A 13,996-nucleotide genomic window follows, 5' to 3' on the forward strand; every position below is an offset into this window, starting at 1 on the left:
CAGCATGCAAATTACACAGCAACACTTAAAAAAAAGAAATGGATTTAATTAAAAAATGTAGAACCACGGGCTCTGGAAATTCAATTAAAGGATTTATGCAAAGGTTGGCTGGCTTTTTGTGTTGCAGTTCCTGCTTATATAATGAGCTTTTCATATTAAAAATCAATAGGTAATCTGGGCTGGGGGATTGGTTGCTTATGTACATTTTTTGAAATCAATTTGAAAAAGAGTCCATCAGCGTGGTGTCACACGAAGGTGTTAGAGGTAGAGGGGAAGCAGAGGAGTCAGAGGTGGAGAGAGAGAGAGAGAGAGAGAGAGAGAGGACCGGGGTGAGAGGTGGAGAGAGAGAGAGGACCGGGGTGAGAGGTGGAGAGAGAGAGAGGACCGGGGTGAGAGGTGGAGAGAGAGAGAGGACCGGGGTGAGAGGTGGAGAGAGAGAGAGGACCGGGGTGAGAGGTGGAGAGAGAGAGAGGACCGGGGTGAGAGGTGGAGAGAGAGAGAGGACCGGGGTGAGAGGTGGAGAGAGAGAGAGGACCGGGGTGAGAGGTGGAGAGAGAGAGAGGACCGGGGTGAGAGGTGGAGAGAGAGAGAGGACCGGGGTGAGAGGTGGAGAGAGAGAGAGGACCGGGGTGAGAGGTGGGGGGAGAGAGACAGGGGTGAGGGGTGGAGAGAGAGAGAGGACCGGGGTGAGAGGTGGAGAGAGAGAGAGGACCGGGGTGAGAGGTGGAGAGAGAGAGAGGACCGGGGTGAGAGGTGGAGAGAGAGAGAGGACCGGGGTGAGAGGTGGAGAGAGAGAGAGGACCGGGGTGAGAGGTGGAGAGAGAGAGAGGACCGGGGTGAGAGGTGGGGGAAGAGAGACAGGGGTGAGGGGTGGGGGGAGAGAGACAGGGGGTTAGAGGGGGTGGGGAACAGTAGGGGGGGGTGGTAAGAGAGAGATAGGGTTGTTGTGGGAGGAGACGGGGGCAGGTTGAAGGAGACTGTATACCCTGACCCTTCTCCATGGGAATCACCAGACAGGACACCACATCTGTAGGAGTGAAGAGGAGGAGGAGAAGGAGGGAGGAGGAGAGATGAGGAGGAGAAGGAGGGAGGAGGAGACAGGAGAGAGGAGGAGAGAGGAGGAGGAGAAGGAGGGAGGAGGAGAGAGGAGAGAGGAGGAGAGAGGAGGAGGAGAAGGAGGGAGGAGGAGAGAGGAGAGAGGAGGAGAGAGGAGGAGGAGAAGGAGGGGAGAGGAGGGGAGATGAGGAGTGTGTCTCCAGATGCAAGTCTGCTGCTGGAGGCCTGCAGGGTCTGACCTCCAGGTCTGGGTGATTTAGCCCAGCCTTCCCCGGCCTCGACCCAGACACACACATCCTCCGCTGGGGACACCTCCTAATGGCCTCCCCAGGGTGTCTGGACTGGATGGAGAGCTTGGCAAGAGCCAGCTGAAGCACACAAGCATCAGCCAAGCTGGCCCGTGGACGCTACTCTAACAGAACCACTACATCAACATTACCAACGGGGGCCTCTGGTGATGACAGCGCTGGGGCAAACAAACATAAAAAACACATCTCCCCACACACACACACACACACACACACACACACACACACACACACACACACCAGAGCCAGACTCCTGAGCGCTGACAATCACACTAAAGAACAGTGAGAGAGCTCATCTCTTAACAGGGCCAGGCAGTGAGAGAGCTCATCTCTTAACAGGGCCAGGCACAGCCGCACGATCCCCGATAAGCAGATAAAGGAACGGGGAGGGGAGTACCAAGTCAGTGAGAGATTGTCTGGCTGATTAAAATGTCATGGCTCCTTATAGATGCCTTCCTCAGCTCTGCTAAATTGAACCAGCTCCCTCCATCTCAATATGAGAGAGGGAGAGGGAGGGGTATAAAAGAGAGAGAGAGAGGGAGAGAGAGGGAGAGAGAGAGAGGGAGAGAGAGAAAGAGAGATAGAGAGAGATAGAGAGAGATAGAGAGAGATAGAGAGAGATAGAGAGAGATAGAGAGAGATAGAGAGAGAGAGAGAGAGAGAGAGAGAGAGAGAGAGAGAGAGAGAGAGAGAGAGAGAGAGAGAGAGAGAGAAATAACAAGATGAACATAAAGAGAGAATAAGACAGGAGTGAGAGAAAGTAAGAGAGTGAGAGAAAAGAGAGGAACCGGGGCAGAGAGAGATAAAGAACTGTACTATACTATACTACATTCTACTACTCAAATAAGTGAAGATGAGAACCAGAGGATTCATTAACCCCGCTGTTGCATCAAAAACACAAAGCACTCAGGGATTCAGACATGGTGTGTGTGTGTGTGTGTGTGTGTGCAGGCCTATTGCACCTCGTTCTACCTGTATCTACCTACAAACCACAGCAGAGAGGAGAGAGCAGCGGATTCAGACGGAGTTGGCTCACCCCGCAGCATGACACAGGGGCGTCATGATTGTTCGTGGGTATGTTAGCATCCCAGAACAATCTCCACGAATCCCGAAAGCGGACGCAAGCAATTAAAATGATAGCATCTTCACACTGGATCCATGCAGCCAATAACAGCAGTAATGTGAGTGTTTTGTGAAAGCCTTCAGGTGGAGCCTGAGCTCACGACCCCTCGAGCTCACGACCCCTCTCCTAACAGGAGGCTCACTTCCAAGGTCCTCATCAAGCTCCGATTTAAGCAAGAGCAAGTGCTCAGCTCAAGGGTGGTGTGTGTGTACATGTGTGGGTTTACATGTGTGGGTGTGTGGGTGTATGCGTGTATGCGTGTGTGTGTGTGTGTGTGTGGGGGTGGGTGGGTGTGCGGTCGTTATCAGACACGGGTATTAACTGTTGTGTCAGCATGCTAGGATTTAATTACTAGCTACCTTTGTCCTTTAATATTTACAAACATCTACAGCGCTTTAATGAACCACATGTAGAAACACACGGCTAATATCTGGGAGGAGCGGATAATTGCTACGGTGCGCTCAGAGGCCCAAAACAGTTCAAACCCCAAATGGAAGACAGAGAGAAGGGGGAGGAAGGAGGGAGACCCAAGAAGCAGACAGGAGGGTAGAGAGGAATGGGAGAGAGGAGGAGAAGAGAGAGAGAGGAGGGGAGGAGAGAGAGAGAGGTGGGAGAGAGGAGGAGAAGAGAGAGAGAGGAGGGGAGGAGAGAGAGAGAGGTGGGAGAGAGGAGGGGAGGAGAGAGAGGTGGGAGAGAGGAGGGGAGGAGAGAGAGGTGGGAGAGAGGACCAAGGGGGTCGGTGTGTGTGGGAGGTTTCAGCAAGGGGCGCGATCAGCCCTTACCATGGACTTGGTGAAGGGGCGTGCCATGGTGAAGAGCAGGGTCATCACCCACCAGCTGTGATGGATGGACGTGTACATCATGTTCCCAGGGTGCAATGCGTTGGCGGTGACTCCGTGGGGTGAGAGGCGTCGCTGCAGCTCACAGGAGAACAGGAGGTTGCAGAGCTTGGCCCGGTTGTAGGCCAGCATGGACCAGTAGCGCTCCGGGGGAGGGGACAGCACAGTCAGGTCCAGTTTCCCCCCAGAACCCAGCAGGTCTGTGAACCTGCAGCACACACACAGAGACCCACTGAGAACCTGCAGCACACACACAGAGACCCACTGAGAACCTGCAGCACACACACAGAGACCCACTGAGAACCTGCAGCACACACACAGAGACCCACTGAGAACCTGCAGCACACACACAGAGACCCACTGAGAACCTGCAGCACACACACAGAGACCCACTGAGAACCTGCAGCACACACACAGAGACCCACTGAGAACCTGCAGCACACACACAGAGACCCACTGAGAACCTGCAGCACACACACAGAGACCCACTGAGAACCTGCAGCACACACACAGAGACCCACTGAGAACCTGCAGCACACACACAGAGACCCACTGAGAACCTGCAGCACACACACAGAGACCCACTGAGAACCTGCAGCACACACACAGAGACCCACTGAGAACCTGCAGCACACACACAGAGACCCACTGTGAACCTGCAGCACACACACAGAGACCCACTGTGAACCTGGGAGTCAGGTGGCTGAGCGGTTAGGGAATCGGGCTAGTAATCCGAAGGTTGCCAGTTCGATTCCCGGTCATGCAAACTGACGTTGTGTCCTTGGGCAAGGCACTTCACCCTACTTGCCTCCGGGGAATGTCCCTGTACTTACTGTAAGTCGCTCTGGATAAGAGCGTCTGCTAAATGACTAAATGTAAATGTAACCTGCAGCACACACACAGAGACCCACTGAGAACCTGCAGCACACACACAGAGACCCACTGAGAACCTGCAGCAAACACACAGAGACCCACTGAGAACACACGTCTGTAAGTGTGTGTGTTGTATGTGAACCTGCAGCACAGCACACAGAGACCCACTGAGAACACACGTCTGTATGTGTGTGTGTTGTATGTGTGTTTGTGTAAGTGTGTGTGTGAGCACCAGAAGCATGGTGCAGGCTGAAAACCAATCAAATTTGTGACATGATGCTCTTTAATTGCCTGCGACAGAGCAGTTAAAGTCCAGATGTTTGACAAGGCCTCTCCAACATTACACCCTCGTTGTGTTATTATGCAGTCAGAAGAACTCCACAAGCACACTCCCTCTTTCACCAAGTGTGTGTATGTCTGCATGTGTATATGTGTAAGTCAGTGAGTGTGTGTGTGTGTGGGTGTGTGTGTGTTCGAGCACGCTTGTGAACACATTCTACATCTTAATCCAGTCATTAGAAAACAACCAATCAAAACGTCACCTGGTTTCCTTGTTGTGATTTTACAAGCTGCCTGCCGCTTGTTCCTGTCGCAGACGCGCTACATCCCTGCTTCACTAAATTACAACATCTGCAGGCTTTACATATCATGTGCCGCAACTTCAGAACTGCAAGTAGAAAGTACTGTAGGGATGATAAATCAACGTGGCTGAATGTGGAAATGTATTTTCTGAAGTTAGCTTTAGGTCTGTTAACAAACTGGGCTTCAATCTGAATCCGAGGACATGTAAATACACGTGACATTTATAGTTGATAATTGTCATGGCTGTATGAGTGACGAGTTCCACGGGTGTGTCAGCAGACGACATGCAAGCAACGTCCTACACAGTCTGCCTGAGGGCCTGGCCTACAGTCTACCTGAGGGCCTGGCCTACAGTCTACCTGAGGGCCTGGCCTACAGGCCTACAGTCTGCCTGAGGGCCTGGCCTACAGTCTGCCTGAGGGCCTGGCCTACAGTCTGCCTGAGGGCCTACAGCTCCTGGGCACTGATGGAGCTCTGACCTCCACAAACACACAGACGTTCTCTGCAGCAGTAAGCGGCTCAGGGGGCACTATATGCGTCCAGGTCAGAGGTCAGATAGACAGCATGGAAGGGCAGACTGTAAGGATAAACACAATATGGCAACATCAGTCGGATCACTACAGGTCTGGAATAAGGCAGCCGAATAGACAATGTAATATGAGATATTCTCCCTGGCCGGCCTCTAAGCTCGCTTTGAAGGGGTTAGGGTGATTAAGGAGGGGCGGGGGGGGGGGGGGGGGGGGCTGCAGAAACATATCATGACCACAACTTGAGGTCTGGTCATGTCCCAACACAACCAGTCCACCATAACAGGCAGCTTTCACATCAATCAAAGTACGTTTGAACATGGTATGACACAAAGTCAGTGTTTTTTCCTTGGCAACATTTGAAAGCTGTCGTGCTTCTTCCATGATTCAGGGTCAAAGGGCATATGTATAGTATCCACAGTAGGCCTGTGTGATCTGCTAGAATAACTCTGCCTACACTCTCCTCAGGTCTGCTCGGGCCTAATCAATCACTCTGATCCTGGGCGCGGCACAGACAACTGGACAGCCAATCAATGCCTTTTAAACAGACACACACACAAACACACCCTTCCTCTGACACACACAGACACACGCTCTACCTCTGACACAAGGTCCGGGACTGGGACCTCTCTATCCACAGACACACACACACCCAGACATACACACCCTACTGTACACACACCAGACTACTGTATGACAGGCCCAACAACCTGAGAAGACAGACAGAGAGAAAAGGAGAGAGAGAGAGAGAGAGAGAGAGAGAGAGAGAGAGAGAGACTGTGTGTGTGTGTATGGGAGAGAGAGAGAGAGGCTGCCACAGGGTCAGAGAGAGAGGAAAAGCTACTTGATGAAAGGAGATGTGTGTTGATAAGTCCATCCATCATGTTGATGATGTGTTTAATACACACTGACAGCTTATGAAGAGAACGAGAGCTTTCAGGGCCAGAGGCTGTCATGTCTGACAATCTGCAGAGCACGGCTCTATAGTGAGGAGGGGGGGGGGATCTGCTGGTCTGGGTTACACAGGGATGGGGCTCATAAAGGGTGAGGCAGAGGGCAGGGATAAGAGTTATAGTGGTGGGTTAAAGTAACTACAGGTGTAGTGTAGAGAGGGTGAGTCAGGGTGGAGAGAGGGTGAGTCAGGATGGAGAGAGGGTGAGTCAGGGTGGAGAGAGGGTGAGTCAGGGTGGAGGGTAGAGAGGGTGGAGGGTGGAGAGGGTGGAGGGTGGAGGGTGGAGAGGGTGGAGGGTGGAGAGGGTGGAGAGGGTGGAGGGTGGAGGGGGTGGAGGGTAGAGAGGGTGGAGGGTAGAGAGGGTGGAGAGGGTGGAGGGTAGAGAGGGTGGAGAGGGTGGAGGGTAAAGATGGTGGAGGTGGAGAGGGTGGAGGGTGGAGAGGGTGGAGAGGGTGGAGGGTGGAGAGGGTGGAGGGTGGAGAGGGTGGAGGGTGGAGAGGGTGGAGGGTGGAGGGGGTGGAGGGTGGAGGGTGGAGAGGGTGGAGGGTAAAGATGGTGGAGGTGGAGAGGATGGAGGGTGGAGAGGGTGGAGGGTAGAGAGGGTGGAGAGGGTGGAGGGTGGAGGGTGGAGGGGGTGGAGGGTAGAGAGGGTGGAGGGTGGAGAGGGTGGAGAGGGTGGAGAGGGTGGAGGGGGTGGAGGGTAGAGAGGGTGGAGGGTGGAGAGGGTGGAGGGTGGAGAGGGTGGAGAGGGTGGAGAGGGTGGAGGGGGTGGAGGGTGGAGGGTAGAGAGGGTGGAGGGTAGAGAGGGTGGAGAGGGTGGAGAGGGTGGAGGGGGTGGAGGGTGGAGGGTGGAGGGTGGAGGGGGTGGAGGGTAGAGAGGGTGGAGGGTAGAGAGGGTGGAGGGTACTAACCTGTGTGACTCTGAGGAGACCACCACCACACGGGCAGGGGCTGAGCGTCGAAGCACTTCCTGTAGGCATTGGACCAGCAGGAAGTGACCTAGGTGGCATATCTGGAAGGTGGACTCCAGGCCGTCCTCAGTCAGGCGCCAGGGCTGAGTGCACACCGCTGCGTTACACACCAGGATGTGTAAGGACCTGCGGAGACCAGAGGGACAGGACCAGGTGAACTGATAGACCAGAGGGACAGGACCAGGTGAACTGATAGACCAGAGGGACAGGACCAGGTGAACTGATAGACCAGAGGGACAGGACCAGGTGAACTGATAGACCAGAGGGACAGGACCAGGTGAACTGATAGACCAGCAGCATACAGACGAGGAAAGGAACCTGCCCTAATAACACATCACTTATGAAGCATGTGTTAAAGCACACTTAAACACCTCTAACACGCACACTCATTCACATGCGTGTGCTTGGCGGTGACTGCCCCGCTCTAGCGAGCTTGAACCCGGGCACTAACACAGCCCAACAATCCAAACACACCCCACCAATTTTTTATTTCTTCCATTAGAATTAATTATGAGGCCGAAGGCAATTTGTGTACCCTGTGTTTCAGCCTGCCTACTGGATTAATTAAAACCTGGATTCTGGAACATTGACGTGTGAATCGTTGTGCCTTGCTGTAATGAGGCCGTTCCATAGGGGCATGGAGCACGTTCACCTTCAGGCCTGCAGACACGCTGGCTGTATTAGAGACAGCACAAGTCAACCACACCAACAGCATCACTGAGTGCTGACATCAGCACATTGTTAACACAGCACAGTGACTGCTTCTCCCACAGCATCAAAAAACATTTGACCTTCTCAAGCTAGACCTGTAGACCCTGGTTCTAGACCTGTAGACCCTGGATCTAGACCCGTAGACCCTGGGTCTAGACATGTAGACCCTGGTTCTAGACCTGTAGACCCTGGATCTAGACCCGTAGACCCTGGTTCTAGACCTGTAGACCCTGATTCCAGAGCAACTCAGAACCATGGTTCTAGATCTCATGTAGACCCTGATGTTAGAACTTCGGAAAAACTTGGTTCTAGACCTCCTGAGAACCCTGGTTGTAGACCTCCACTGAAGTCAACTTCTAGAATTGGAGACCATGGTTTTAGACCTGTTAAACCTACCTTTAGACCTGTATATACTAGCTCTACAAATCTTCTATCCTCCATTTTATGATTTGATTTTGATGTTTATTTCCGGCAAAGCCCGACTCATCTCAGGGACATCTGAGTGCTTGTCTGTATGTGGATTACTGGTGTCTGTGTGTTATACAGCCTGGATATCAATGATGCCAAACTATGTGTTGAACCCTGGAACTCTTTAGCTTTACCAGCATTCTTTCTACCTCTGTACAGAGATTTGTATTTGGCATGATCAATGTAGTGATTTCAGATCAGGCTATTAGGAAGGAATCAGGGTCACTCAGCAAGAACTACAGTCACCAAAACCTTTATGAGCAAGGAGAGGAGCAAGAGAGAGGAGGAGGGGAGGAAGGGAGAAAAGGAGCAATGGTGGAGGAGAAGGGGAAAGATGAGAGGAGCAGAGAAAAAAACAGGGAACTGGAATGTGTGCGTGCATGTGGCTTTGTGTGCATACATGAGAGTGTGTGTGTGTGTGTGTGTGTGTGTGTGTGTGTGTGTGTGAGAGAGAGCTGCCTAAGGACATGCATGCTGTTATAGACTGGTGGGAGACTCCCAGTACCATTCACAGCTCACAGCCTCCACTCTGTTCTGCTCCGCTCACGTTCTGATGAGAATTAATGTACTTTGATATCCCCCTGGGACCCCCCAACCCTCATCCCCCACTACCACACCAGGGGGGGAGGGGGAGGTGAGGAGGGCGGGAGGAAAGGAGGGAAGTAAAGAGAGGAGGAAGGGAGTGGGGGGAGGCAGAAAGGAAGGGAAGGAAGGAAGAGAAATGGAAAGAGGAAGGGAAGGAAGGAGGTAGGGAGGCAGGCAGGCAGGCAGGCAGGCTGGCAGGCAGGCAGGCAGGCAGGGAGGGAGGGAGGGAGGGAGGGAGGGAGGGAGGGAGGGAGGGAGGGAGGGAGGGAGGGAGGGAGGGAGGGAGGGAGGGAGGGAGGGAGGGAGGGAGGGAGGGAGGGGAAAGAGGTGGGGTTCACAGGGGAGCAGGAGTCCCGAAGAAGTTGGACTGATGATGTTCAGGAGAGGAGGGGAGAGGAGGTGGAGGGTAGAGAGGCATGCAGGAGGGTGGAGGACTGGAGGGGTTAGAGTGGTGGAGGATGTGGGTGGAGGGGTGATAAGGGGTGAGGGAGGGAGGCACCAAGAGGTTTGGCTGCAGCCCGGCCACATGGCCTGGATGGTCGTATGCTGCCCCAAGGTTGCCAGCGGCAACAACTGTCCTGCAACCCCCAAGGGAGAACACACCCTGAACACGTTTGCACAAACACACAATTACACACACCCTGCACAGATGCACAAACACACACAGGAAAACAGATTCCTATTCCCAGTAAAAGAAGAAAGCCCAGACGACAGCAGCACAATGACACCAGAAATGCTGAGCAGAACAAAACAAGGGTTACCAAGTTAGTCACAGAGCAAAGTCAAGAACACAAACATACACACACACACACACACACACACATGCACACACACACACACGCACACACACACACGCACACACACACACACACACACACACAAACACACACACGCACACACGCACGCACGCACGCGCGCACACACACACACACACACACACACACACACACACACACACAAACACACACACACACACACACACACACACACACACCCTTTCCTTGGCCCTCTGGCTCCATATCGTGTCCATGGTGACCTGGTGAAGTGCAGCATGTTCTGCTGAGAGAAAGGCCTGTTTTCCCTCAGCTTGGATTTCACCTGACAGCTCTCCTACTCGGTCATTCAGCCTTCTTAGACATGATCTGTCTTTCCATACCTTCACAGACTCACCTTCACAGCCTCTGTCTCTAAAACAGAGTAGATTCAAGCAGAGCAGAGTACACTAGAGTACAGTAGATCATAGTAGAGTCCTCATCAATAACTCATAAATCTTTTTTGTACTTTTTTTTTTAATTTTGTGAAAATATTTTAACAACCTTCCCCCCCCCCCCCCAAAAAAGCTAATATTTTTCAACCTTTCAAAACATTTCCTCAAATATTATTTCAACCTTTTGAAAGTATTTGTAGAACATATTTTTGAAAATATTTTTTCAACCTGTCAAAACGTTTTGAAGAAGAAAAAAAAGACTTTTCGAAAATATTTTCAAGTGTGTATGTAAAGAGCCTGGCTTGAAAATGTAAGAAATAAAGTACAGATATTTGTACTTTGTTACTTCCCTTCTCTGGTGGTTCCCTTGTGGAGGGCTTATCACTGCAAGGACAGACTGAGCTGACATAGTTAGTGTGGGCCGGATAACCTCCTGATTGACAGAGAGATCAGAGTTTCTGATTGGATAACCTGGTGGGATGGCAGTGTGATGGACCAGGGTACAGAGGGCGCAGGGCAGGTTTGGACCACAGACAAAATTGATGAATAAAGACCACTATGGGCAAGAAAAAGAGAAGGAAAAAAAAGAAAAATAAAGGCGGGAGGGAGAGAGACAGAAAAGGGCGTTAACTTACAGGTTTTTAGCCTTGAAGGAATCCGAGAACTCCCGAACACTGCGGAAAGAAGCCAGGTCCAGCATCATGGCTTCTACTCGGGCCTTGTGCTGGAGGAAGACAAACACAAATAGAATACAGTACATTTTAGTCATAATGTTTGTCTGTCTGTCTGCCCGTCTGTCTGTCTGTCTGTTTACCTGTCTGTGTACCTGTCTGTCTGTCTGTCTGTCTGTGTACCTGTCTGTGTACCTGTCTGTCTGTCAGTCTGTCTGTCTACGCACCAGTCCTGTCTGTGCATGAGCAGCCAGGAGATGTGTTCATGGTTCTGTATAAATACTCTCAAGAGTGTCTATTTATGAGTCCAGTGCTCCCATCTACCTGTCTACCAAGGTGTGTGTGTGAGAGAGAGAGTGTGTGTGTGTTCAGCCCCTCACACACCATATGTTGGTAGACAGACAGAGGAAAGGAGAGGAGCAGGGAAGATAAATGACTGAAGGCATAGCTGATCATCCTCCGCCAGCAACACTGACATATTCACACTTGTTCATCATCTTTGAGAGCAGAGAACCAGGGCAGATGACCCAAAATGACAGCTTCATACTGCTTGTATTGCTTAATACTGCTGTTACACTGTTTCAAACAGCTTCATATAGTTTCATAAAGGTTAACACTTCTTTACAAGCTTAATAAGGCTTCATAGGGGTTTGTATAACTTCATCTGAAACACTCATCCCGCACTTTCCAGATTCAGCCAGGGGGACATTGAGCAGTCAGGGGTTAACAAGCTTCTACAGATGTTTAAGGGACTTCAGGATGGTTTTACTACCCCAGAGAGTATTTACACATACACACACGCACACACATGCGCACACACACACACACACACACAGACAAACAGTTGTGACTCAAGGGTAAAACCACAGCACTGTGTCTTATTAATGTCTGAATTGCTCTCCTGATGCTCTTCTCCAGTCTTATATGGCAGCTATTACCAGCTGTAAAGAGGGTGATTATGTGCTTATCATATACATAATTATAGACATATTATAGCTGCTTTACATGATCTGCACACATATACACACACTGAAACACACACAAACACATACACATAGGGCCACAGTATTGACACTCTGTATTGTCTGTATTGAACTGTCTGTCTGTCTGTCTGTCTGTCTGTCTGCCTGTCTGCCTGTCTGCCTGTCTGCCTGTCTGCCTGTCTGTCTGCCTGTCTGTCTGTCTGCCTGCCTGCCTGCCTGCCTGCCTGCCTGCCTGCCTGCCTCTCACTCAGTCCATCAGTCTGTCTGTCTGTCTGTCTATCTTACTGTCTATCTTCAGATTGAAGTCTCGTGAAGAAATAAAGTTTATTGCCTGGAAAGAGGAGAGGAAAGCATGTAAAAGGCATTAAAGCAATGGAGGTGAACAATTAGACAGATGGCCGGGTTTCGTAAGTAGAGAAGCGGAGAGGGAGAACGGGAGAGGGAGAACGGCGTGGACGCATCGTTCAGGAGTTTTACGAGGAGCCTGACAAGTCGTGGTGTCTTCAAGGGCGAGGAGGAGGCACAGGCCTCTGAGTCTCTGAACTGGAGGGATGCTGACGGTGCAGTTAGTGCACACAGCCCCCCTCCCCCCACTACAGTCTACAGACCTCCTGCACTGTCACCCTCCCTCCAGTCTACAGACCTCCTGCACTGTCACCCTCCCTCCAGTCTACAGACCTCCTGCACTGTCACCTCCTACAGAGCAAAAGCACAGCATTGAAAGCTAACCCAATCTCTTAAAAGTATAAATGTTTAGAATTTGTCTGTAACCCCCTTTTAGGTCAAAAACAAGAGAGAGAGGGGATGATACAGGGGAAGTCAGGGAGAATGAGAGAGGATGAGAGACGATGTAATACAATTATTACAGTGGCCATCCAATCAAAGGAAGAGCTATTGGAGGAGGTGAGAGTCGTCCAGTTCAATAAGACAGTGGACCACTCCACTGACCCCTTTCACTTTCACACACACACACTCCACTGACCCCTTCCACACACACACACAGCTGACTCCTGACCCCTAATGGAAGCAGAGGAGCAGAACCACCAGATAATACAGTCTTACTGCTCCCCCCCTCCCCCACCCATCACCCCCATCTCCCCTGTATAACTCCTCTCCCAAGTCTAATGGTGTGTGATGGTGAAGTGTGTGATGGTGAAGTGTGTGATGGTGGAGTGTGTGATGGTGGAGTGTGTGAAGGTGGAGTGTGTGAAGGTGGAGTGTGTGGAGGTGGAGTGTGTGATGGTGGAGTGTGTGATGGTGGAGTGTGTGATGGTGGAGTGTGTGAAGGTGGAGTGTGTGAAGGTGGAGTGTGTGGAGGTGGAGTGTGTGATGGTGGAGTGTGTGATGGTGGAGTGTGTGATGGTGGAGTGTGTGAAGGTGGAGTGTGTGAAGGTGGAGTGTGTGGAGGTGGAGTGTGTGATGGTGGAGTGTGTGATGGTGGAGTGTGTGGAGGTGGAGTGTGTGATGGTGGAGTGTGTGGAGGTGGAGTGTGTGATGATGGAGTGTGTGATGGTGGAGTGTGTGATGGTGGAGTGTGTGAAGGTGGAGTGTGTGATGGTGGAGTGTGTGAAGGTGGAGTGTGTGAATGTGGAGTGTGTGAAGGTGGAGTGTGTGATGGTGGAGTGTGTAAAGGTGGAGTGTGTGATGGTGGAGTGTGTGAAGGTGGAGTGTGTGAAGGTGGAGTGTGTGAAGGTGGAGTGTGTGAAGGTGGAGTGTGTGAAGGTGGAGTGTGTGGAGGTGGAGTGTGTGGAGGTGGAGTGTGTGATGATGGAGTGTGTGATGGTGGAGTGTGTGAAGGTGGAGTGTGTGAAGGTGGAGTGTGTGATGGTGGAGTGTGTGAAGGTGGAGTAGCACAGTGTATCGCCGGTGAAAGTGAGCGAGCATGGAAAGTCATGAGCTGAAAAGGGCACCTTATAAAAGCAATTAGAGAGATGACTTTAACACCGCCCCCCCCCCCCACACACACACACACACACACACACAATCTCTCACACAATCTCCCGCAGACACACATGTAATGTCACACCATCATACATTCTCTCTCTCTCACACACACACACACACACACACACACACACACACACACACAAGAGCAGAAACCGTCATGACCTTGTCTGACCAGGCTCCCCTAAAAGCAGCT

At 51.6% G+C, this 13,996-nt stretch overlaps 1 protein-coding gene across 1 annotated transcript in view; it reads right to left on the bottom strand.

Annotated features, from left to right (window-relative positions):
- The window catches only part of wwox (WW domain containing oxidoreductase), a 75,943-nt gene that overhangs the window by 43,019 nt on the left and 18,928 nt on the right, over positions 1-13,996 (bottom strand). The window contains exons 6-8 of the mRNA XM_062462781.1: positions 10,838-10,926; positions 7,172-7,357; positions 3,270-3,534 (exon numbers count right to left, since the gene is read on the bottom strand). Of these exons, the coding sequence (XP_062318765.1) occupies positions 3,270-3,534; positions 7,172-7,357; positions 10,838-10,926 (540 nt within the window). The remainder of the gene's footprint in view (positions 1-3,269; positions 3,535-7,171; positions 7,358-10,837; positions 10,927-13,996) is intronic.

The sequence above is a fragment of the Osmerus eperlanus genome, chromosome 5, assembly GCF_963692335.1.
Source record: "Osmerus eperlanus chromosome 5, fOsmEpe2.1, whole genome shotgun sequence".
Taxonomy (NCBI): Eukaryota; Metazoa; Chordata; class Actinopteri; order Osmeriformes; family Osmeridae; genus Osmerus; species Osmerus eperlanus.